Here is a 15689-nt window from a genome sequence, read left to right on the forward strand (position 1 = left end):
TCGGGTTCGAACCCACGCGCGATCAAAATTTTAAAATAAAAAAAAATTCGCAAGGCGCTTTAAATTTCACTATGCCGCTAACAAAGATACACTTGTTAAGGAATTACACATTTTATGCGGACCGACATACTCATGCCTTAAGGGCGGACTTGGCATAAGTATGCGGTCCGCATAACTTTGATAATTCATTCACAAAGTTATGCCTGGGGGCATACTTTTAATGGGCAAACTTTTATACGGACCGCATAACTTTTGTGAAGGAATTATCAAAGTTATCTTGGACCGATACTTACGCTAAGTCCGCCCATAAGGCATAAGTATGCGGTCCCAGATAACTTTGATAATTCCTTCACACACACACACACACACACACACACACACACACGGGCAAACTTTTATGTCGGACCCGCATAACTTTGTGAAGGAATTATCGAAGTTATGCGGACCGTATACTTATGCTAAGTCCGCCCACAAGGCATAAGTATCTTGGTCCGCATAACTTTGGTAATTCCTTAACAAAAGTATGCTCAATCCGCATAGCGAAATTTAAACTTGCTTGCGAATTTTTTTTTTAAAATTTTGATCACGCGTGGTTCGAACCTCGAAACCTACGGGTGTTCGTAAAAGGGCAAATTTTAAAGATTTCAAATATGAGGGGCAAAATTTAAAGACCACCCCAAACGAAGGGCACTCCGCGCAAAAAAATGTAGTATTTGTGCATATATGAATTTACTTTTGGAAAGTTTTAGGGTACAAAATAATTTCACTTGACCACCATAAGTAGGAGGAGGGGGTGAATATTATCATGTCCTTCAAAAATGATGATGGATTGATGGTGATTGAATTAATGATTCTCCTATCTAGCCACATAGTCAATTGTTTCAAAAATCTTATAGTACTATTGAATATTACTTTTCTCAGAATATAAATTATTTAAATTTGTATAATACTACACTAAAGCATCAAAATACCACTTCTCTTAAATATCCTCATAACAATAAAAAAGTGATTGACGCCCCTAAATTCTTTAACAACTTCAAAGTACTGAAATCGGGTCAACTTCGCCCTTTCTATAAACTGTTTTGGGACATTGTAGAAATTCAGTTTTGGACTCATGTAGTAATAATTGTACTCCTAATTTTATGCCAAGCCAATTAAATCACACGTACTTGTTTAATTCCACAAGAATTCTCATTTTTGACAAACTTAAAACCACTCGAGAGCATATCCAATGAACTACTTTAAACATAAGACCAAACATAAGGGACCATTTTAGTCATTTTGTCTATCTTTACCATCCATTGATTTTCTTTTTCTGTACTTGCCAAAGAATCTGGGATTTGCCACTGTCACAACCTACAACCAACTCCCGCGTTTACAAAGCAGCAACCCTTGTGCAATTCCACCATAAACCCTTTGAATCCCAAATCCCATTGTCACCAATATGGCAAAACCAAATATTTCAGACTCAGAAACTGAAGAAAGAAACTCAGACTCAGAGGAAACTGAGTCTGACTCCCCAGTGGAACCCCAAAGAAGTGGAAAACAGAATGAGTATGAGAAACAAAGAATGAAGAGAATTGAAGAAAATAGAGCAAGATTGGAGGCTATGGGTCTTAACAAAATGGCTACTTCTTTAATGGCTTCTTCCCAAAAACCCCACAAGAAAGACAAGGATAGAAAGGGGAAAAAGAAAGTGGTTGATGAAGATGAAGATTATGAGCCAGCACTAAGTGAGGATCTTTCTTGTGATACTGGTGGGGAGGATGAACAAAATGATGTTGATTATGAAGTTTCAAAGTCCCAATTGAAAAAGGTATAACTTTTTTCTTGTTTTATTGATAACTAAGCAAGTAAAGATTTTCTTTGATCAACTAAAACATCTAAAGGTACTATTTTTCAGATGAGAAAGAACATTATACAGCAAGGAATTTGTAATGCTTTGTGTTTTACTTTACTTTGCTTTTACTTCTTTTTGTCATTTTGTGTGTACTGATTGTATTTTGATTATGATTTGGCTTGATTTAGATTTCCATGTTGTTAGGTGTCTGTGGTAACACAGGAAACTGCATAGTTTCTTGTCTGTGTTTTGGATGAATCATTGTTTATGAGAAGACTCTATTATTGATGCTAGGTGACATGCTAAGTTACTCGAATATACAGAAAAGGATTATAAAAAGTTTTCACCTTTTCATCGGTAGCAACAACATAGCGGAAGTGTGTGATGGAATACTTTTTTACTATTGAAGAGTGGATGTATAGGGCACTTACAATCGATGTTCAATTATTGATGAGTGGTCATTAAGACTTTATTTTGGATGCTTTTCCAGAGAGAAAAACTGCTGAATGTCACAGGGAGGAGATTGTATTGTGATTTTGTTTTTGTGCTTAAGATTAGTATAAAAATGTTATTACCTTTCGTTCTATACTGTCTAGTAGAAATTCTTAACTAAGAAATCTAACCTCTTAAAACAGTAAAACAGTTATGCATGTGACTATTGTTAAATGAGTGAATTCTACACTGATGATGCCAAAAGGCAAATACAATCAAAGGAGTCTATTATTTGCATCCCGGGCTCTGAAACTTGTCATGAAGACAGGCTGCATCTCTTATGTTATCGCGTGTTGAGTATTTAGAAAATAGATGTTCCTGAGTGTTGTTAGCTGGGACAAACAATACACGAATGATGTGCATAATACAACTACATTGAATTTATGAATTGTAAGTATTTTGCTGCACCCACGAGGTTCCTATTTGTATAGAAGATTGGGTGTCATTCGTAGAAAACCATGTCATTTTATAAGGTTTACTACTTTTTGCTAAACTTCTTGTATATGGTTGTGTTTTTGCCCTTCTCTTAATGAAATTTATTAATATCGAAAAATGAATCTAAGTACATCTGAATTCTAAGCTGTGGAGCTGTTTGTGAAGAAAGGCTGCCATGTTAATGCACTTGCCCTGCATTTAACCCTTGGATAGACGAAATATCCTAGTTTGGTATCCTGTTAATTTTCCTGGGATCTCTTGTTGCAGTCAAAGAAAAAAACTCAAACTCCTAAGAAGAAAGTTTCTAACACAACTGTACCAACTGGCACTGACTTTGTGGACGATGATGACGACGACATAATGCAGGTGACATATTATTATTCAGTCTTATTAACACGCATATACATATATAAAAACACAACCATACATCCACATTATTCTTATGTGGGAGGCTGAGTAAAACATTGCCTTGCCAATATGTATGCAGCTTCCCATCCGGCATCCAACAGTAAAGTATTTATTTATCCATATATATGTGCAGGCTATTGCCTTGTCACTACAAGGTTTGGCAGGTTTTCCGAATGTTGCAACTAAAGTGGCTTTGCCAGGTACTGATGCATCTTCGGCTAATAAGGCCAGTAACAAAAAAGCTTCTTTGAAAAAGGCCAGTAATGAAAAAAAAGTAGGTTCCTGCAATCAGGAAGCTACTACTGGGAAAAGGAAGAGAAAACTGCAGGTATGTTTTATTATTTACTTTACTAAATCAATGAAAATTCTGAAATTCTCACACTCCTTTCTTATGCTTACTCTACAATTGTTTTTAGCAGACAAGACACCGAGTGCAGATGACTGAGGATGACTTGATTATGCATTTCTTTCAGTTTGATGGTAATGCTAAGTCTGCCTTATAAGGTTTCATATTGTGCATGTGAAAGTGATAAATTATAGAGTTTTTGGTCCACAATATTGAATTTTTTTATCTGATGTCACATGTACTTCTGGCATGTTCTAGCATTAAATTTATTTGCTTGCTGTTCTAGATTGATTGTATATGCCCATTAATTAGCTGGTATCTCTCTCACAGAAGCTGGAAAAGGAAGTATAAATCTCAGAGATCTACGGAGAATGGCAGTTTCCCATGATTTTACATGGTCAGATGAGGAGATGACAAATATGATTCGTTGTTTTGATTCTGATGGAGATGGAAAGGTACTTGTTTTCTTTTTCATCTGTAACCTTTCATCTTCTTGAAGCTTTTCTAATGCTATTTTATTACTTTACCAAAAATAAAAGGTACTTGTTTCCTTCAAATCTTCTTTTTTTTTTTTTTTTTGGTTTACAAAAATATTCCCTATGTGAAGACCTAATATGGAACAGATCATGGAGGACTGGTGCTACTAGTACTAAATTTTTATGGCTCTCATGCTTGGGTTGAGTGTAGACAAATTAAAGCAATTCATTATAGAACCACTGGGGCACACTCGCAAGTGTTTAGTATTTAAATAAACTAGATATTAAGTGCATATATTTATTATATTAGAAATATATAACACAACTATAATTAAAGAATGAATCTAAAAATGATAATATTAATACCCTAAGTTGGAAAGTTAACTAAAATATGTAATTCTCATGGTTTTTGTTCCTTGAGGTTACCGTAAAGTGTTTGGGGCTTTATAGATTAGTTACTTCGAAAGATGTCTGCCTATTATTATTGTTGTCTTGGCACCTTTTCTTGAGCCGAGGGTCTATCGGAAACAGCCTTCCTACCTCCCAAGGTAGGGGTAAGGTCTGCGTACACTCTACCCTCCCCAGACCCCACCATGTGGGAATATACTGGGTATGTTGTTGTTGTTGTTACTTCGAAAGATGTAGTTAGTACTGTGGAAGTAGGCTATCAATCATCTGCAATTGAAAGGGGGAAAAAGTAGTGTATCCTGTTTGATGTTTTGATCTACTAGGTTTTTGATTAAAAAAATTCCATGAACTTTAGTAGGCAAAAAGCCAAAAACTAAGTAAGAACCTGAACAGTTGTTTGTGGCCATTTCTTTTTTGCGTTCTTTTGATGTAGCTATAGTGTTATTTCATAAATGCTGTCTTACTAAAAGCACAAAAATGATGACAATATCATTTTTACTCAGTAAGATTCATGTCTATCTGCCCTAAAATGTCTCTTTCAAAGCTGTATACTTTTTAAGATGGCCAATTGTTCATGTTTTCTCTTGCTCCTTCCTATCTTTTGATACGGCATATTGCAGTTGAGCCTGGATGATTTTCGCAAGATTGCGGTCAGATGTAATATGATACAAGGTTCTCAAGATGCTGCTTGATGATGCATGCAAAGAGTACTTAAATCTTCTGAGGAAATAGATGACTTGAAATAGAAGGTACTCAGAATCTCGCACGGGGTGAATTGACACTTGCAATGGGCTTCAAAGATGGTTTTTGAGCTTGGATTTAGAAGAAAATTGATATAAAATTTTGTTCAGAATGGAAAGAAAAGGGTATTGTATGTTTATACTTGCACATTAGGACAATAGTTAATTTCTTCTTCTTGTTTTATTCTGAATTCGTCCATGACAACATGTTTTATGGGCGGGCCCCTGTATATTGGAATGCAATGACCTCACATTAACTTTCTGGTCGTAGGATGATATTATTCTTGTTTTCTTTTCGTTCTTAAGAGAGGAGTTTTGCATTATTGTCTAAACATAGCAAAGCCCCTTAAATATTGATGAAATTGTTACTTTATTGCATCTTTCTATAATGTCTGTGAGCCAAGTTTATGCTCCTATAGCTCGAGTTATCAGATTCAATCCAATTTGTGGTTAGTCTGTAGGTTATTATACATGCTGGAAATGATAATCCCCACTGAATATAATACAATAATCATTGTCGGTTTAGATGGAAACAACAATAACAACATACTCACAGATAATCCCCCTAGTGGGGTTTGGGGAGGGTAGTGTGTACGCAGGCCTTACATTTACCTTGGAAAGGTAGAGAGGCTGTTTTCAGTAGGCCCTCAGTTTAGATGGAAACCTGTGTATAATGATCGTTAATCTTAGCAGTTCTGTACTAGAAATATTATTTTTGTATAAGTTAAATTTTCCAAATAGCTTTTGATCCTGTACCATTTGCAAGTTTGACCATTTCTCCAGTTTCATGTTCTGAACATCGTTGTTCTGGTGATATGTTTATAACATATCCTACTCTAGGACAAATCAGCAGAGGCACAAATGGGTACGTTACATATGATGTCTCTGAGCTTTCCTAGGTCTCGTTTCCCCACATTTACTCATGTCTTGACTGAAAATGAAATGATCTTTCTAGAAAAATTTGGAGGTAAACCATAACTCGCTAACTCTTCAGGTCAAAATCGCCTAATTATTTCACGCCAAACCTTAATTCTTCATGGCATCCATGGCCATGTTACTTCACTACCCCTGCCATGTAGGATACTTGGCATTGTGCTGCACGTGATTCTACTGCTCTGTTGGAGACAACAGTTATATTCGTGGTAAAGTGTATTTTTGGCCAATAATACTTGTCGCAGTTAACATATACAGCTGTAATATGCATAAGACAACAAAATGCATGATATGCATGAACCTGATTCTTTAGAAAAAATTCATCACCTTCAGGCGATGGTAGTATATACCCCAGCCTAGACCATAAACTAGATAATTGCATGACGTTGTCATATATTTAAGATGAAACCTCAAGAATTAAGGTTATAATTGTAAATGTCCAACTAGTCTAAGTAAATCCAAGACATTCGTCAAACTAATAAGATCACCAAGTCAACTCTGATAACTATCGGTGAACGGACAAATATTATATGCAGCCACAAGGTCCATAATCAGGTAGTATAGTTAATTGGCAAACTAAAATGTCTCCTTCACATGTTGGCAAAGGATGCCAAATGCAGTTAGTCACACGATGATGCTCTCGAGCTCAGGCATTACAAAAACAGATAAAAACCTGTCTTTTACATTTTCAAGTTAACCAGACAACTAATGACACAAAGCTTAACTGGATTAGTCACCTTCTTCTTCAAAGTTCTAATTTTTTTTTAAACACCTGGTGCACTGACAGCAACCTCTTAGCGATCATTTCTTCTTGAGAAGATAGCCAAGAAAGAGGCCTAGCACTCCAACAATAATAACATACATAAATGGGATTCCGCCACGACTTCTGCTGCTTTCGCGCCTCAAGAGCTCCTGCACCAATCATGCCACTCAGTTCCATGTCAAATATTTTTCCAATAAAATTTCAGTTCAAGAAATAGTGACTTCAAAATGCAGTAGCCTGACACTTTTCTTACAAGGGCAGCAACAAAAATAGCGATTACCTAATCATGCAGTAACCAAAAACCAAACACGAGCTCATGAATAATCGATTCGTTACCAAAATAATGAAAATATCTCACACACTAACCCACCCTTAGAGGTAGATTTCAGTCATTTCACCCATGCAAACATTAACTGATGACGAGGTTGTCTAATGTTTTCCTTTTTTCAGGTCCACTGCACAGCTTATCAAGCTATAGCGTCATTTTGCCCTAATAAATAGACTGGATCATATGTTAGGAAAGAAGGGTGTGCTGAAAAAGGCAATGCCTTCATATAGCAGCTTAGCCTTATCCAATTGGAGAGGCGCGCAGTTACCAAAACAAAAGAAATGACATATTTAATTCAAGATAGCCAAAGTCAACCAAGAACACAAATAAAACAAAGGAGGCTTGTCTCATCATATCAGGAAGGTTAAACAGTGGCTTGGACAACTAACAGAGTCCTAATTCTATGCTTGACCTTGACCTACTCCAGAGTGGCGGCCCTATGCATGTACAAACCTCAAGACCGATTTAGGTACTGCAAAAAGCAAAAGAAGAATCCTTTTCCAGTCTCATAGGGATTTTAAGAGGCTAAGAATTGACTCTGCTTCATTTACCAAATTCCTCCTTACACCAAAAGGAAAAAAAAAGTATATAATTAAACTTGATCTGTTATGTTGAGTTAGCCTTATCTTCAAAACATCTGCTATTCCTTGCTTTCCCAACCACCCTCTGTCGCTGCCTACATAAATGAACACCATTATGCGTTCAATATCACTTAACCTCTACTTCCAAAGGCGATCATCTCCTTCCAACCTACCAGTAACGTAGTTTCCCTCTCCTGACTCACAATAAGCTTAGATCTCCGCTCTCTTTAAAAGTATGATTTTTAGACCCCCTCTAATCATCTATGGAGTGAAGCTCAATTCTTTTCTTACAAACCCTTCAATCTCTTTAGAGGAGAAAGGGGGAAAAGAACAGAAATATTAAAAGTTTGAAATTGCTGATTAGTGAGCAGTTACAAAAATTCTGATAAAACACCGACAAAGAAAATAGTAGAATAAATTTATACATTAAAGCCCTTACCAATTCTTGCTGAAGCTTGTTATTTTGCTGGATTGCAGAATTTTTCTCCTCTGACAGCTTCAAAATTAGTGCTTTTGCCTGCAAATAAAACAAAAGGGATCCTCAATATTTATTTTCTTGAATAGTTACATTGCATCGTTTTTTCCCCAAAGGGAAGAACAAGAACAGTGTACAACTATCCAGCCTCCAGGTTTGGTTATAATGACAAACTTTACAGACTGAAACCTCCACCTTGTATGAAACAAGTATTCATTGAAAAAGCAGAAAGAAAAATAATTAAAATACATTTGGTGAAGCCAAAAGAATGTGTAGGGGACAAGCTGTCATTCACTACTTGTAATTTACAAAAGCCTAAGAAGTGACTAAAGCTTCAAAGTAAACGTTTTGTATAGCGGTATAGCTGACCATATATGCAAAAAATGACAGTCTTATACCATTTTTGATCAGGGACACTATCTTATACCATGAGAGAACCAAATGATTCCACTCAAAAACTTCAAAAGAGATCAGATTTTAGACTGACAGGTTTTATCCTATTTATCTTGAATTCTTCTAGTATTTCTGGCCACTATTTGTGGTCCAAGTTAAAATTTCAAGCCTGGAGAACATAGTAGTGCCAGCTCTTACATACTAGAGGATCAAATACACAAATGTATGAAATTTCTTAAAAGATGATTGCGTGGCCACCATAACATTGATCATGAGAATAAATCACTTCAGAAACGGAAAGATCACCCAAAACACAAAAGGGAATACATAGTAAACACACTTAAACCACTGTAATGGAATCGCAAAATGTTCTGTAACGAAGAAAAGTGCCACCATATTACAGGGAACACAAGCATAATCTAGGTCAGAAAAAATGAGGAACTATAAATGAGATTATAACACCTTCCGTCAACTAGCTTTGCAGGGAGTTTTTTTAACTAAATGGGTGCACAGTGGAGATCAGAGTACAAGGAATATGCCATGAAATTACAAACTTCAACAACGAGAAAGAGTTCATTTAGAGAACATCGTTTGTATGAATTAAAAAAGATCTGTTATTGGCTCAGCTAACCCAACAGCAAATGGTTTCGCATCCTTCCTCAAACTACAGGTGATCTATAGCTCAACCTCAGTAGCAAAGATCATTTTTTCATGCCAGATCCAGACGGCCTTTAAACCATGATCAGGAGGTAAGTAGGTATGTGAATGGCTGACATGTGTAGGAGGTAATACACTGTTGTCTGTTTCATTCTGTGAAACTAGCACAATGATATTTTGGGGAACAATGTCTTTCATTTGCACCAAGTGAGGACAAAAGAAGTATAAAATCAAAACAGTGTACTCCACTGAACGCAAAGGGTATAGCATATTCAAAGTACCTTTCGCATTTATCAGTTATCGTTTTGACTAGACAATCAAGAAACACCATATTCCAAACCACGTGGTAATACCGTGGCTAAAAAAAGAGGCCTTGAACCTAAAAACCCGTAAATCCAGAAAGCAATGAGGTAGATTAAAATGTGTAGAAATTGCTAAACGTACAGGCACCAGTAGGTCTCATGAATGGAATGAGGAAATTTCTCGAAAACAGCAAAGTAATGGTACTCGAGTGATATATACTGAATATTCAACATTGAGCCACAGTAACAATAAGCAAATTAATGCTAGCCAAGCAATTTATTGACTCCTAGATACTAGAAACTTAGCTGTTCCAGTTGACGTGCGCATATACTTGACAACATAGATAATAACATAAACCAAGGAACTTATCAGTCACCATAACAAACATCATAAATTCTGGAAAATGAAACCTACCTCTGATGAGCTGTCTTGTGGCTCGGCATATGTCCTTGAAGCCTGCACAACAACCGGATATCTCATATTCCCTATGAATTCTGCTAGTTTTTGACCCCCCAAAAAGAAATCTTTAATCTTCAACAATGTAAGGGCAAGACAACTAAAAACTCACATTGTGGAACTCAGCACCATTTTCAGATATTGAAGCCCTAGGAGAGGAGCCTTCCTCAGACCCCTCCTGCACAGGTGATGGTCGTTGAGGTGGAACATAAGCCACTCTCAACTTGCACTCCTCAACATTATTCCCTGACTCCTTGCTGAACTGAAAACCAAAAACCGGTGTATAAACTCTGCTAGTTCTCATCAATTAACAATTCACCGAACAGAAACAACAATAAGAACAGATTTTGCAATCAATTAACACTTTGAGCAACAAGAACACAACTTTTAACAATCTTACCATTTCTGGAGTTATATCCTTAGCCTCAGTTCCGAGGCTCACCACTACACTTTGAAGCAAGAACTTATCCTTGCACTGCATGTCTGGTGGTGCCTCTTTTTGTGCTTGCATTGTAACTGAATCCATAAATTGTAAAAACAATTACAACAACAACATCAACTAATACTATGTCTCAATCCTAAGCTACTATTCCCTCCGCTTCAATTTTTTTGACTGGTTTTAACTTGACAGAAAGTAAATACTCCCTCTATCCGAATTTATGTGACACCTTTCTTTTATAGTATGTCCCAAAAAGAATGTCATCTTTCTATAATTAGAAACAATTTAGCTTTATGAGATGATTTACAGCCACACAAATATCTAAGGCTTGTTTTGGACCACAAATTTCAATAGTCTTTTTTTTCTTTCTTAAACTTTGGGGCTAGTCAAATGGTGCCACATAAATTGGGACGGAGGGAGAAAGACTTTTGAATCTTGTGGTCTTAAGCCAACGATATATAAAATGTACCAAAATGTCTTTAATGAGTTAATCTTGTGTGTTAAACATACCATGTGGAAATGAAACTAAAGAGTTGCCAAAAAAAAAAAAAAAAAAAAAGAGAATGAAAAAGAAAGTAAGACAAACAAATTGAAAGGGAGTAGTAATTATAAAAACAATTACTAGTAAAGTGAAGAGAGCATAGGTACCTATAACGTCACAGGTAGAGCGAGGCATGACAACTCCAGTGTTAGGCCTTACACAGTACTTCTTTGGATTGGTCGTCTTCACCTATAATCCAAATAATTAGTAATCTCAAGAAATAAATAAAGTGAATTTCAATTGGAGTACCTTGAAGGCAACATAGTCATCGGATTTGTTGGTCAATTGCAAGGTGCATGAGATCTGCTTCTTCAATTCAACTATTCAACAAAAAGAAAGCAAATCAAAACAACAACAGACGGATCTAATAAAATGTTGTACAAGTTTCTTACAGGGAAATTGAAGCTCTACTGGTTCGACTTGAAGTAGTTCCCCGTTACTCATTTCGACACCGATCTGCCGGAGATTCTATTTTAAGGCGGTTTCCAGGGGACCAGTAGAGGTTTTCCGCCTTCACGGCGACGATCTCCAGAAATTCGGAATTTTAGGATATGGAGAGAGAGGAGGTTCAGCCGAGTATGAAACGTGGGATAGTGTCTTTTGTCTCACTTCCACCCCGGCTAACCGGAGTAGGTCTAAAATGATCCCTTAATTATATATTTATCAATTTTAATCTTTTAACTATTTAAAAACTTATTAAATTTAATTTTCATCTATTTTTTATACAAATAGCGTATAAATCTATAAACCTCCGTGAGATTAATGTTAAATCATTTTTCAAACCTATCTCTCTCTCTCCCCGCTTCTTTTTCCTCAAATTCCTCTTATTAAAAAAAAAAAAAGAAAAAAAAAAGAGCGATTCTCGACAACGCGTAGCTTTCTCGAATCAAATTTGAAAAGACAAACTCAAGCACACAATTTCTGTAATCATTCTTCTCAAACACTACTAAAAAACTGGCAAAAATCTACGGAAAAACCGATAGGATCCCGCGTCGTTATTTTTTTTTAAAAAAATGCATGAAAAAATATAATTATTTTTTATATTATTTTCTAAAATAAACCGATGGAGTCCGTTGGATTTTTTAATTTAATTAAATCAATGTAAGTATATGAACAAAGAATATCAGTGGCCTAGTGGTAAAGCCCTTTAATGCCAAGGAACATACCCGGGTTCTATTCCAAGTTTCTACATTTTATTCTTTAATTTTCAAAGGAAAAAAAAATCGATGGGAGTCCGTCGGTTTTTTTAAATTTTTTTTTTTTTACAAAACCGATGGACTCCGTCGGTTTAAACCGATGCAGTCCGTCAGTTACGAAAAGCAAGAGTAACTTGAGAAAAAAAGTTGAGGTTAAACAATGAACTTGAGGGAAAAGAAGTGGGGCGAGAGAGAGACAGGTTTGAGGAATGGTTTAACATTAATCTCACGGAGGTTTATGCGTTTGTATGCTGTTTGTATAAAAAATAGACAGAGATCAAATTTGATAAGTTTTTGAATAGTTAAAGGACTAAAACCGGTAAGTGTATAGTTAAGGGACCATTTTCGACTTACTCCCATAGATAAGGGATTATTTATGGCCTTTTCTCAAGCCAGTTATGTTTAAATTCGGTAAGCGGTTTTTTTCTTAGTTAGGTGACACAAAATTAAATACTACGACTACTTTTTTTTATTTTCTATTTTACTTCTCATGGTTATTAAATTGCATGTTTTTCATTCACATGTCAATTTATATGGACAGTCATGAAAATTCAAAAGGAAAAAAAAACTCTCTTCTGAATGGAGAAAAGAACAACTGTGATTACAAAAAGTAACGGCTGGAATTGTCGGCTTCTAATCTAAGAAAAAGTTAGTAAACAAAATTCAATGATTTGGGAGTGGATTTTTATGCTTTTTTCCGATTACCTTTCTCTTTTCACACAAGTTTTTCTCATATATACGGATAAATATAAAATTATTTCTGTGTATTGTTAGTGTTAATTTTGCATGCTAAATATGTAACTGATTATCTTTTGTAAATTAAAGCTATATGTTATTGATTTGTAAATAATTTGATACTGAAATTTTTATTTATAATGTTGGCAATATAGAAATTAGATCCATTTGATATTCCATCATGTCTACTTCACTTGACTATAATCACATAAGACGTGTGTTCTTAAACCTTTGTCAATTGAGCTAACTCATGGAGACCATCTAACTAATTTACTATAGACTTCTTACTTAATTGTTAGGTCTGAATTCAACACTGGAGCTCAGAAGTAAATTGATTCTTGAGTCAATTTTCTCAGTATTTATTGGCTCGAGAGAAATTTAAAGTTTTCTGGTTGATGTTCAAGTTTCCTTAGTCCCTTTTGGGCATTTCTTTTTGCTTTTTGTGAATTTTCTTTTTTACTCTCTTAAAGTATCCTTTTGCAAATTTAAGTTACACTATAATAATAGTCATGAAGAAAGTGGAGTTTTGTTAAAAGGCATTTCTCTCATATTTCTCAAATTTTACTTTCATACCGAAAATATATATTCGGATACAGGATAGAATTTTTTTTTCTTTTCCGGAAAGCCAAAAAAAAAAAAAGGAATTCATTTCCCAAATAAAGTCATTATTGGATTCAAGAAGACTTCGTTTTGCCTTTGAAAGTAGAAAGAAATCATTTCCCAACATATTGATCCTATTGATCTAGGATCAATTTATTTGCAAAGAGTAGCTGGATAAAGTTTACATTTTTTTTAACATGATAAAGCTTACATATTGTGCAATTATTTCAATGGGATAACACTAAAGAAAGTTTTGAATAGAATGGGCAATGGGGACGATCGATGCTACCGACATCAAGGTCCACTGGATTAGCATTAAAAAAGCAAACAAAACCCAAAAGGTGATTGCCAATGCGCAATTAACAATCTAATAATGTATTAAAAGTGCACTATGGTTCCCTTTTAGCAATCTCTTTTTATGAAAGCAAACCATCATCTTTGCAAGCTGTTATTGTTGTGAAAAAAACAAAAACATTTATCCTCCTCTTTTCCTCCACTTTCATTAGTTCATATGGTAATCCATATTCTTCAAGAGTCGACTAAATTATTACTAATATACTAGAAATCATGTGATTCGACATTGTCTGCGCAGTGCTTTGATGTAAAGTTTGATGTGTCAATAAGACAATAACTTTAATATAAATTTTATCTAGGACTCTTGAAACATAAGATTTAACATGAATCGGTAACTATGATTTTGCATATGGAGAATTTCTATGTGTTTGTTATGAATTAAGGAATAAAATAAACGGGTTGCTCGCTTGTTTTCTAGTGTTAGGTTCGTAAATGAAAAACATATCCTAAAAAAATACTTGTTGAATATTGATATTGATTTGACTAAGTAGAATGGTGTTGAATAAAATAATCGAGTATTGAAGATTGATAAATAAAATGGAAGTGTTGGTTAGACCAAACGATGAGTTATTAAAACAGTCTTATGAACGAAAATGAATATTTCCCCTTTGATTAAGTTTTATCTGACCTACAACAAAGATGAAGTAGAAGCCAACAAATTGCAGTTAGCAAACCTGAATAATGGACCTAATTTTCGAAAAAACAGATAAATTTATCCTTGTATAATCTAGAACTTAGTTAATTTAATTTGTAAAAAGAACATCTACAATATCGAATAAGGTACAGAGCTCATGAGTGACCCACACGATTTTTGACAAGCGCACTAAGGTTAGAAAGTAGAATAAGCATTATGTTTGTCCTAATATAATGAGAACTGGAGTTTTCTAACAGGTGCTGGTGAGATTTATTAAGCATTTGATAACTTTGAAAGCTAGCAAAAGCATTAAAACACTACCGATGACATCATCACACTGTTTTTTTGAGTCTGAGAAAGATTTAGTTTGGTCATATTTCCACCATAAATGATTTCTTCCAACCATAGAAAATTCTAGAACTACAAAATTTGGCTGATCAGTCACTAACAGTCAACAGCAACCAGCCCACTAACTTTAAACAATTTGTACTTTTGACTATTTTCCAAGATTTTTTTGTAGCCGCGTGATGTTTGAACCATCTCACACGTACCTTGACTGGGTCACCAAATGCATTTTGTCTTCCACCAACAAAAGTATAGAATAAGTATGCTCCCAAAGCCTTAGCAATGGAAAGAAATCACTATAATAATTTTTGGCCTCCCACCAATACAAGTATCGAATAACTTTGCCTCCAGAGCCTTAGCAAATGAAAAGAAACCACTTAAACATTGCTTGTCGTTGCTGGGATTTTTGTGTCTCCCAAGATTATTTCACCCATTCATGAACCCCAGAGCTTAGTGCACCGGGCTACTCTTTACGAAGTGGAGCCTTGACGTAACTCGTAAAGTTGCCGTGTGATCAGGAGGTCACAGATTCGAGCCGTGGAAACAGCCTCTTCCAGAATTGTAGGGTAAGGCTGCGTACAATAGACCCTTGTGGTCCGGCCCTTCCCCGTGACCGGCGCATCGCCGGAGCTTAGTGCACCGGACTGCCCTTTTTTTCTCTTTTCGGCGGTTGGGGATGGGGGGTTGAGGCGAGCTTCTTCGCAACAAATGTTAAAATCATAGCAAGAACACCTCTACCAGAATTATCCTTTAAACGTTCATGTAACAGGCTTCCAGCACAATGCCCTCGGAGATATATGTAGAGAAAATC

General features: G+C 35.5%; 2 protein-coding genes across 3 annotated transcripts; one reads left to right on the forward strand and one right to left on the reverse strand.

Moving 5' to 3' along the window:
* Positions 1–1309: 1309 nt before the first annotated feature.
* LOC132064084 (uncharacterized) lies at positions 1310–5436 on the forward strand. 2 transcript variants are annotated; one of them, XM_059456945.1, is made up of 6 exons: positions 1310–1816; positions 3035–3133; positions 3309–3503; positions 3592–3655; positions 3852–3976; positions 5026–5436. In XM_059456945.1, exons 1-6 carry the CDS (start codon positions 1445–1447, stop codon positions 5095–5097), a joined length of 927 nt encoding a protein of 308 aa, XP_059312928.1. In that variant the 5' UTR covers positions 1310–1444; the 3' UTR covers positions 5098–5436. The 2 variants fall into 2 exon arrangements, with proteins under 2 accessions (XP_059312928.1, XP_059312929.1); XM_059456946.1 differs by having other exon boundaries at positions 1313–1816; positions 3595–3655.
* A 1148-nt stretch (positions 5437–6584) lies between these two features.
* LOC132064085 (vesicle-associated protein 1-1-like) lies at positions 6585–11576 on the reverse strand. Its single transcript, XM_059456947.1, has 8 exons — positions 11407–11576; positions 11264–11334; positions 11122–11203; positions 10435–10550; positions 10147–10296; positions 9993–10034; positions 8190–8267; positions 6585–6990 (listed from the first exon to the last, which is right to left on the reverse strand). The coding sequence occupies exons 1-8, from the start codon at positions 11456–11458 to the stop codon at positions 6880–6882; spliced, it is 702 nt and encodes a 233-aa protein (XP_059312930.1). The 5' UTR covers positions 11459–11576; the 3' UTR covers positions 6585–6879.
* Positions 11577–15689: the final 4113 nt, after the last annotated feature.

The sequence above is a fragment of the Lycium ferocissimum genome, chromosome 7, assembly GCF_029784015.1.
Source record: "Lycium ferocissimum isolate CSIRO_LF1 chromosome 7, AGI_CSIRO_Lferr_CH_V1, whole genome shotgun sequence".
In the NCBI taxonomy this organism is placed as follows: Eukaryota; Viridiplantae; Streptophyta; class Magnoliopsida; order Solanales; family Solanaceae; genus Lycium; species Lycium ferocissimum.

Coding starts and splice junctions, on each gene's coding strand:
- LOC132064085 (XM_059456947.1), bottom strand. CDS start 11,458: ATGAGTAACGGGGAACTACTTCAAGTCGAACCAGTAGAGCTTCAATTT. Junction 10,035..10,146: donor ATGGTGCTGAGTTCCACAAT/GTGAGTTTTTAG, acceptor GTTGTTGTGCAG/GCTTCAAGGACATATGCCGA. Junction 8,268..9,992: donor CACAAGACAGCTCATCAGAG/GTAGGTTTCATT, acceptor TTTTATTTGCAG/GCAAAAGCACTAATTTTGAA.
- LOC132064084 (XM_059456945.1), top strand. CDS start 1,445: ATGGCAAAACCAAATATTTCAGACTCAGAAACTGAAGAAAGAAACTCA. Junction 3,656..3,851: donor GCATTTCTTTCAGTTTGATG/GTAATGCTAAGT, acceptor TCTCTCTCACAG/AAGCTGGAAAAGGAAGTATA. Junction 3,977..5,025: donor ATTCTGATGGAGATGGAAAG/GTACTTGTTTTC, acceptor GGCATATTGCAG/TTGAGCCTGGATGATTTTCG.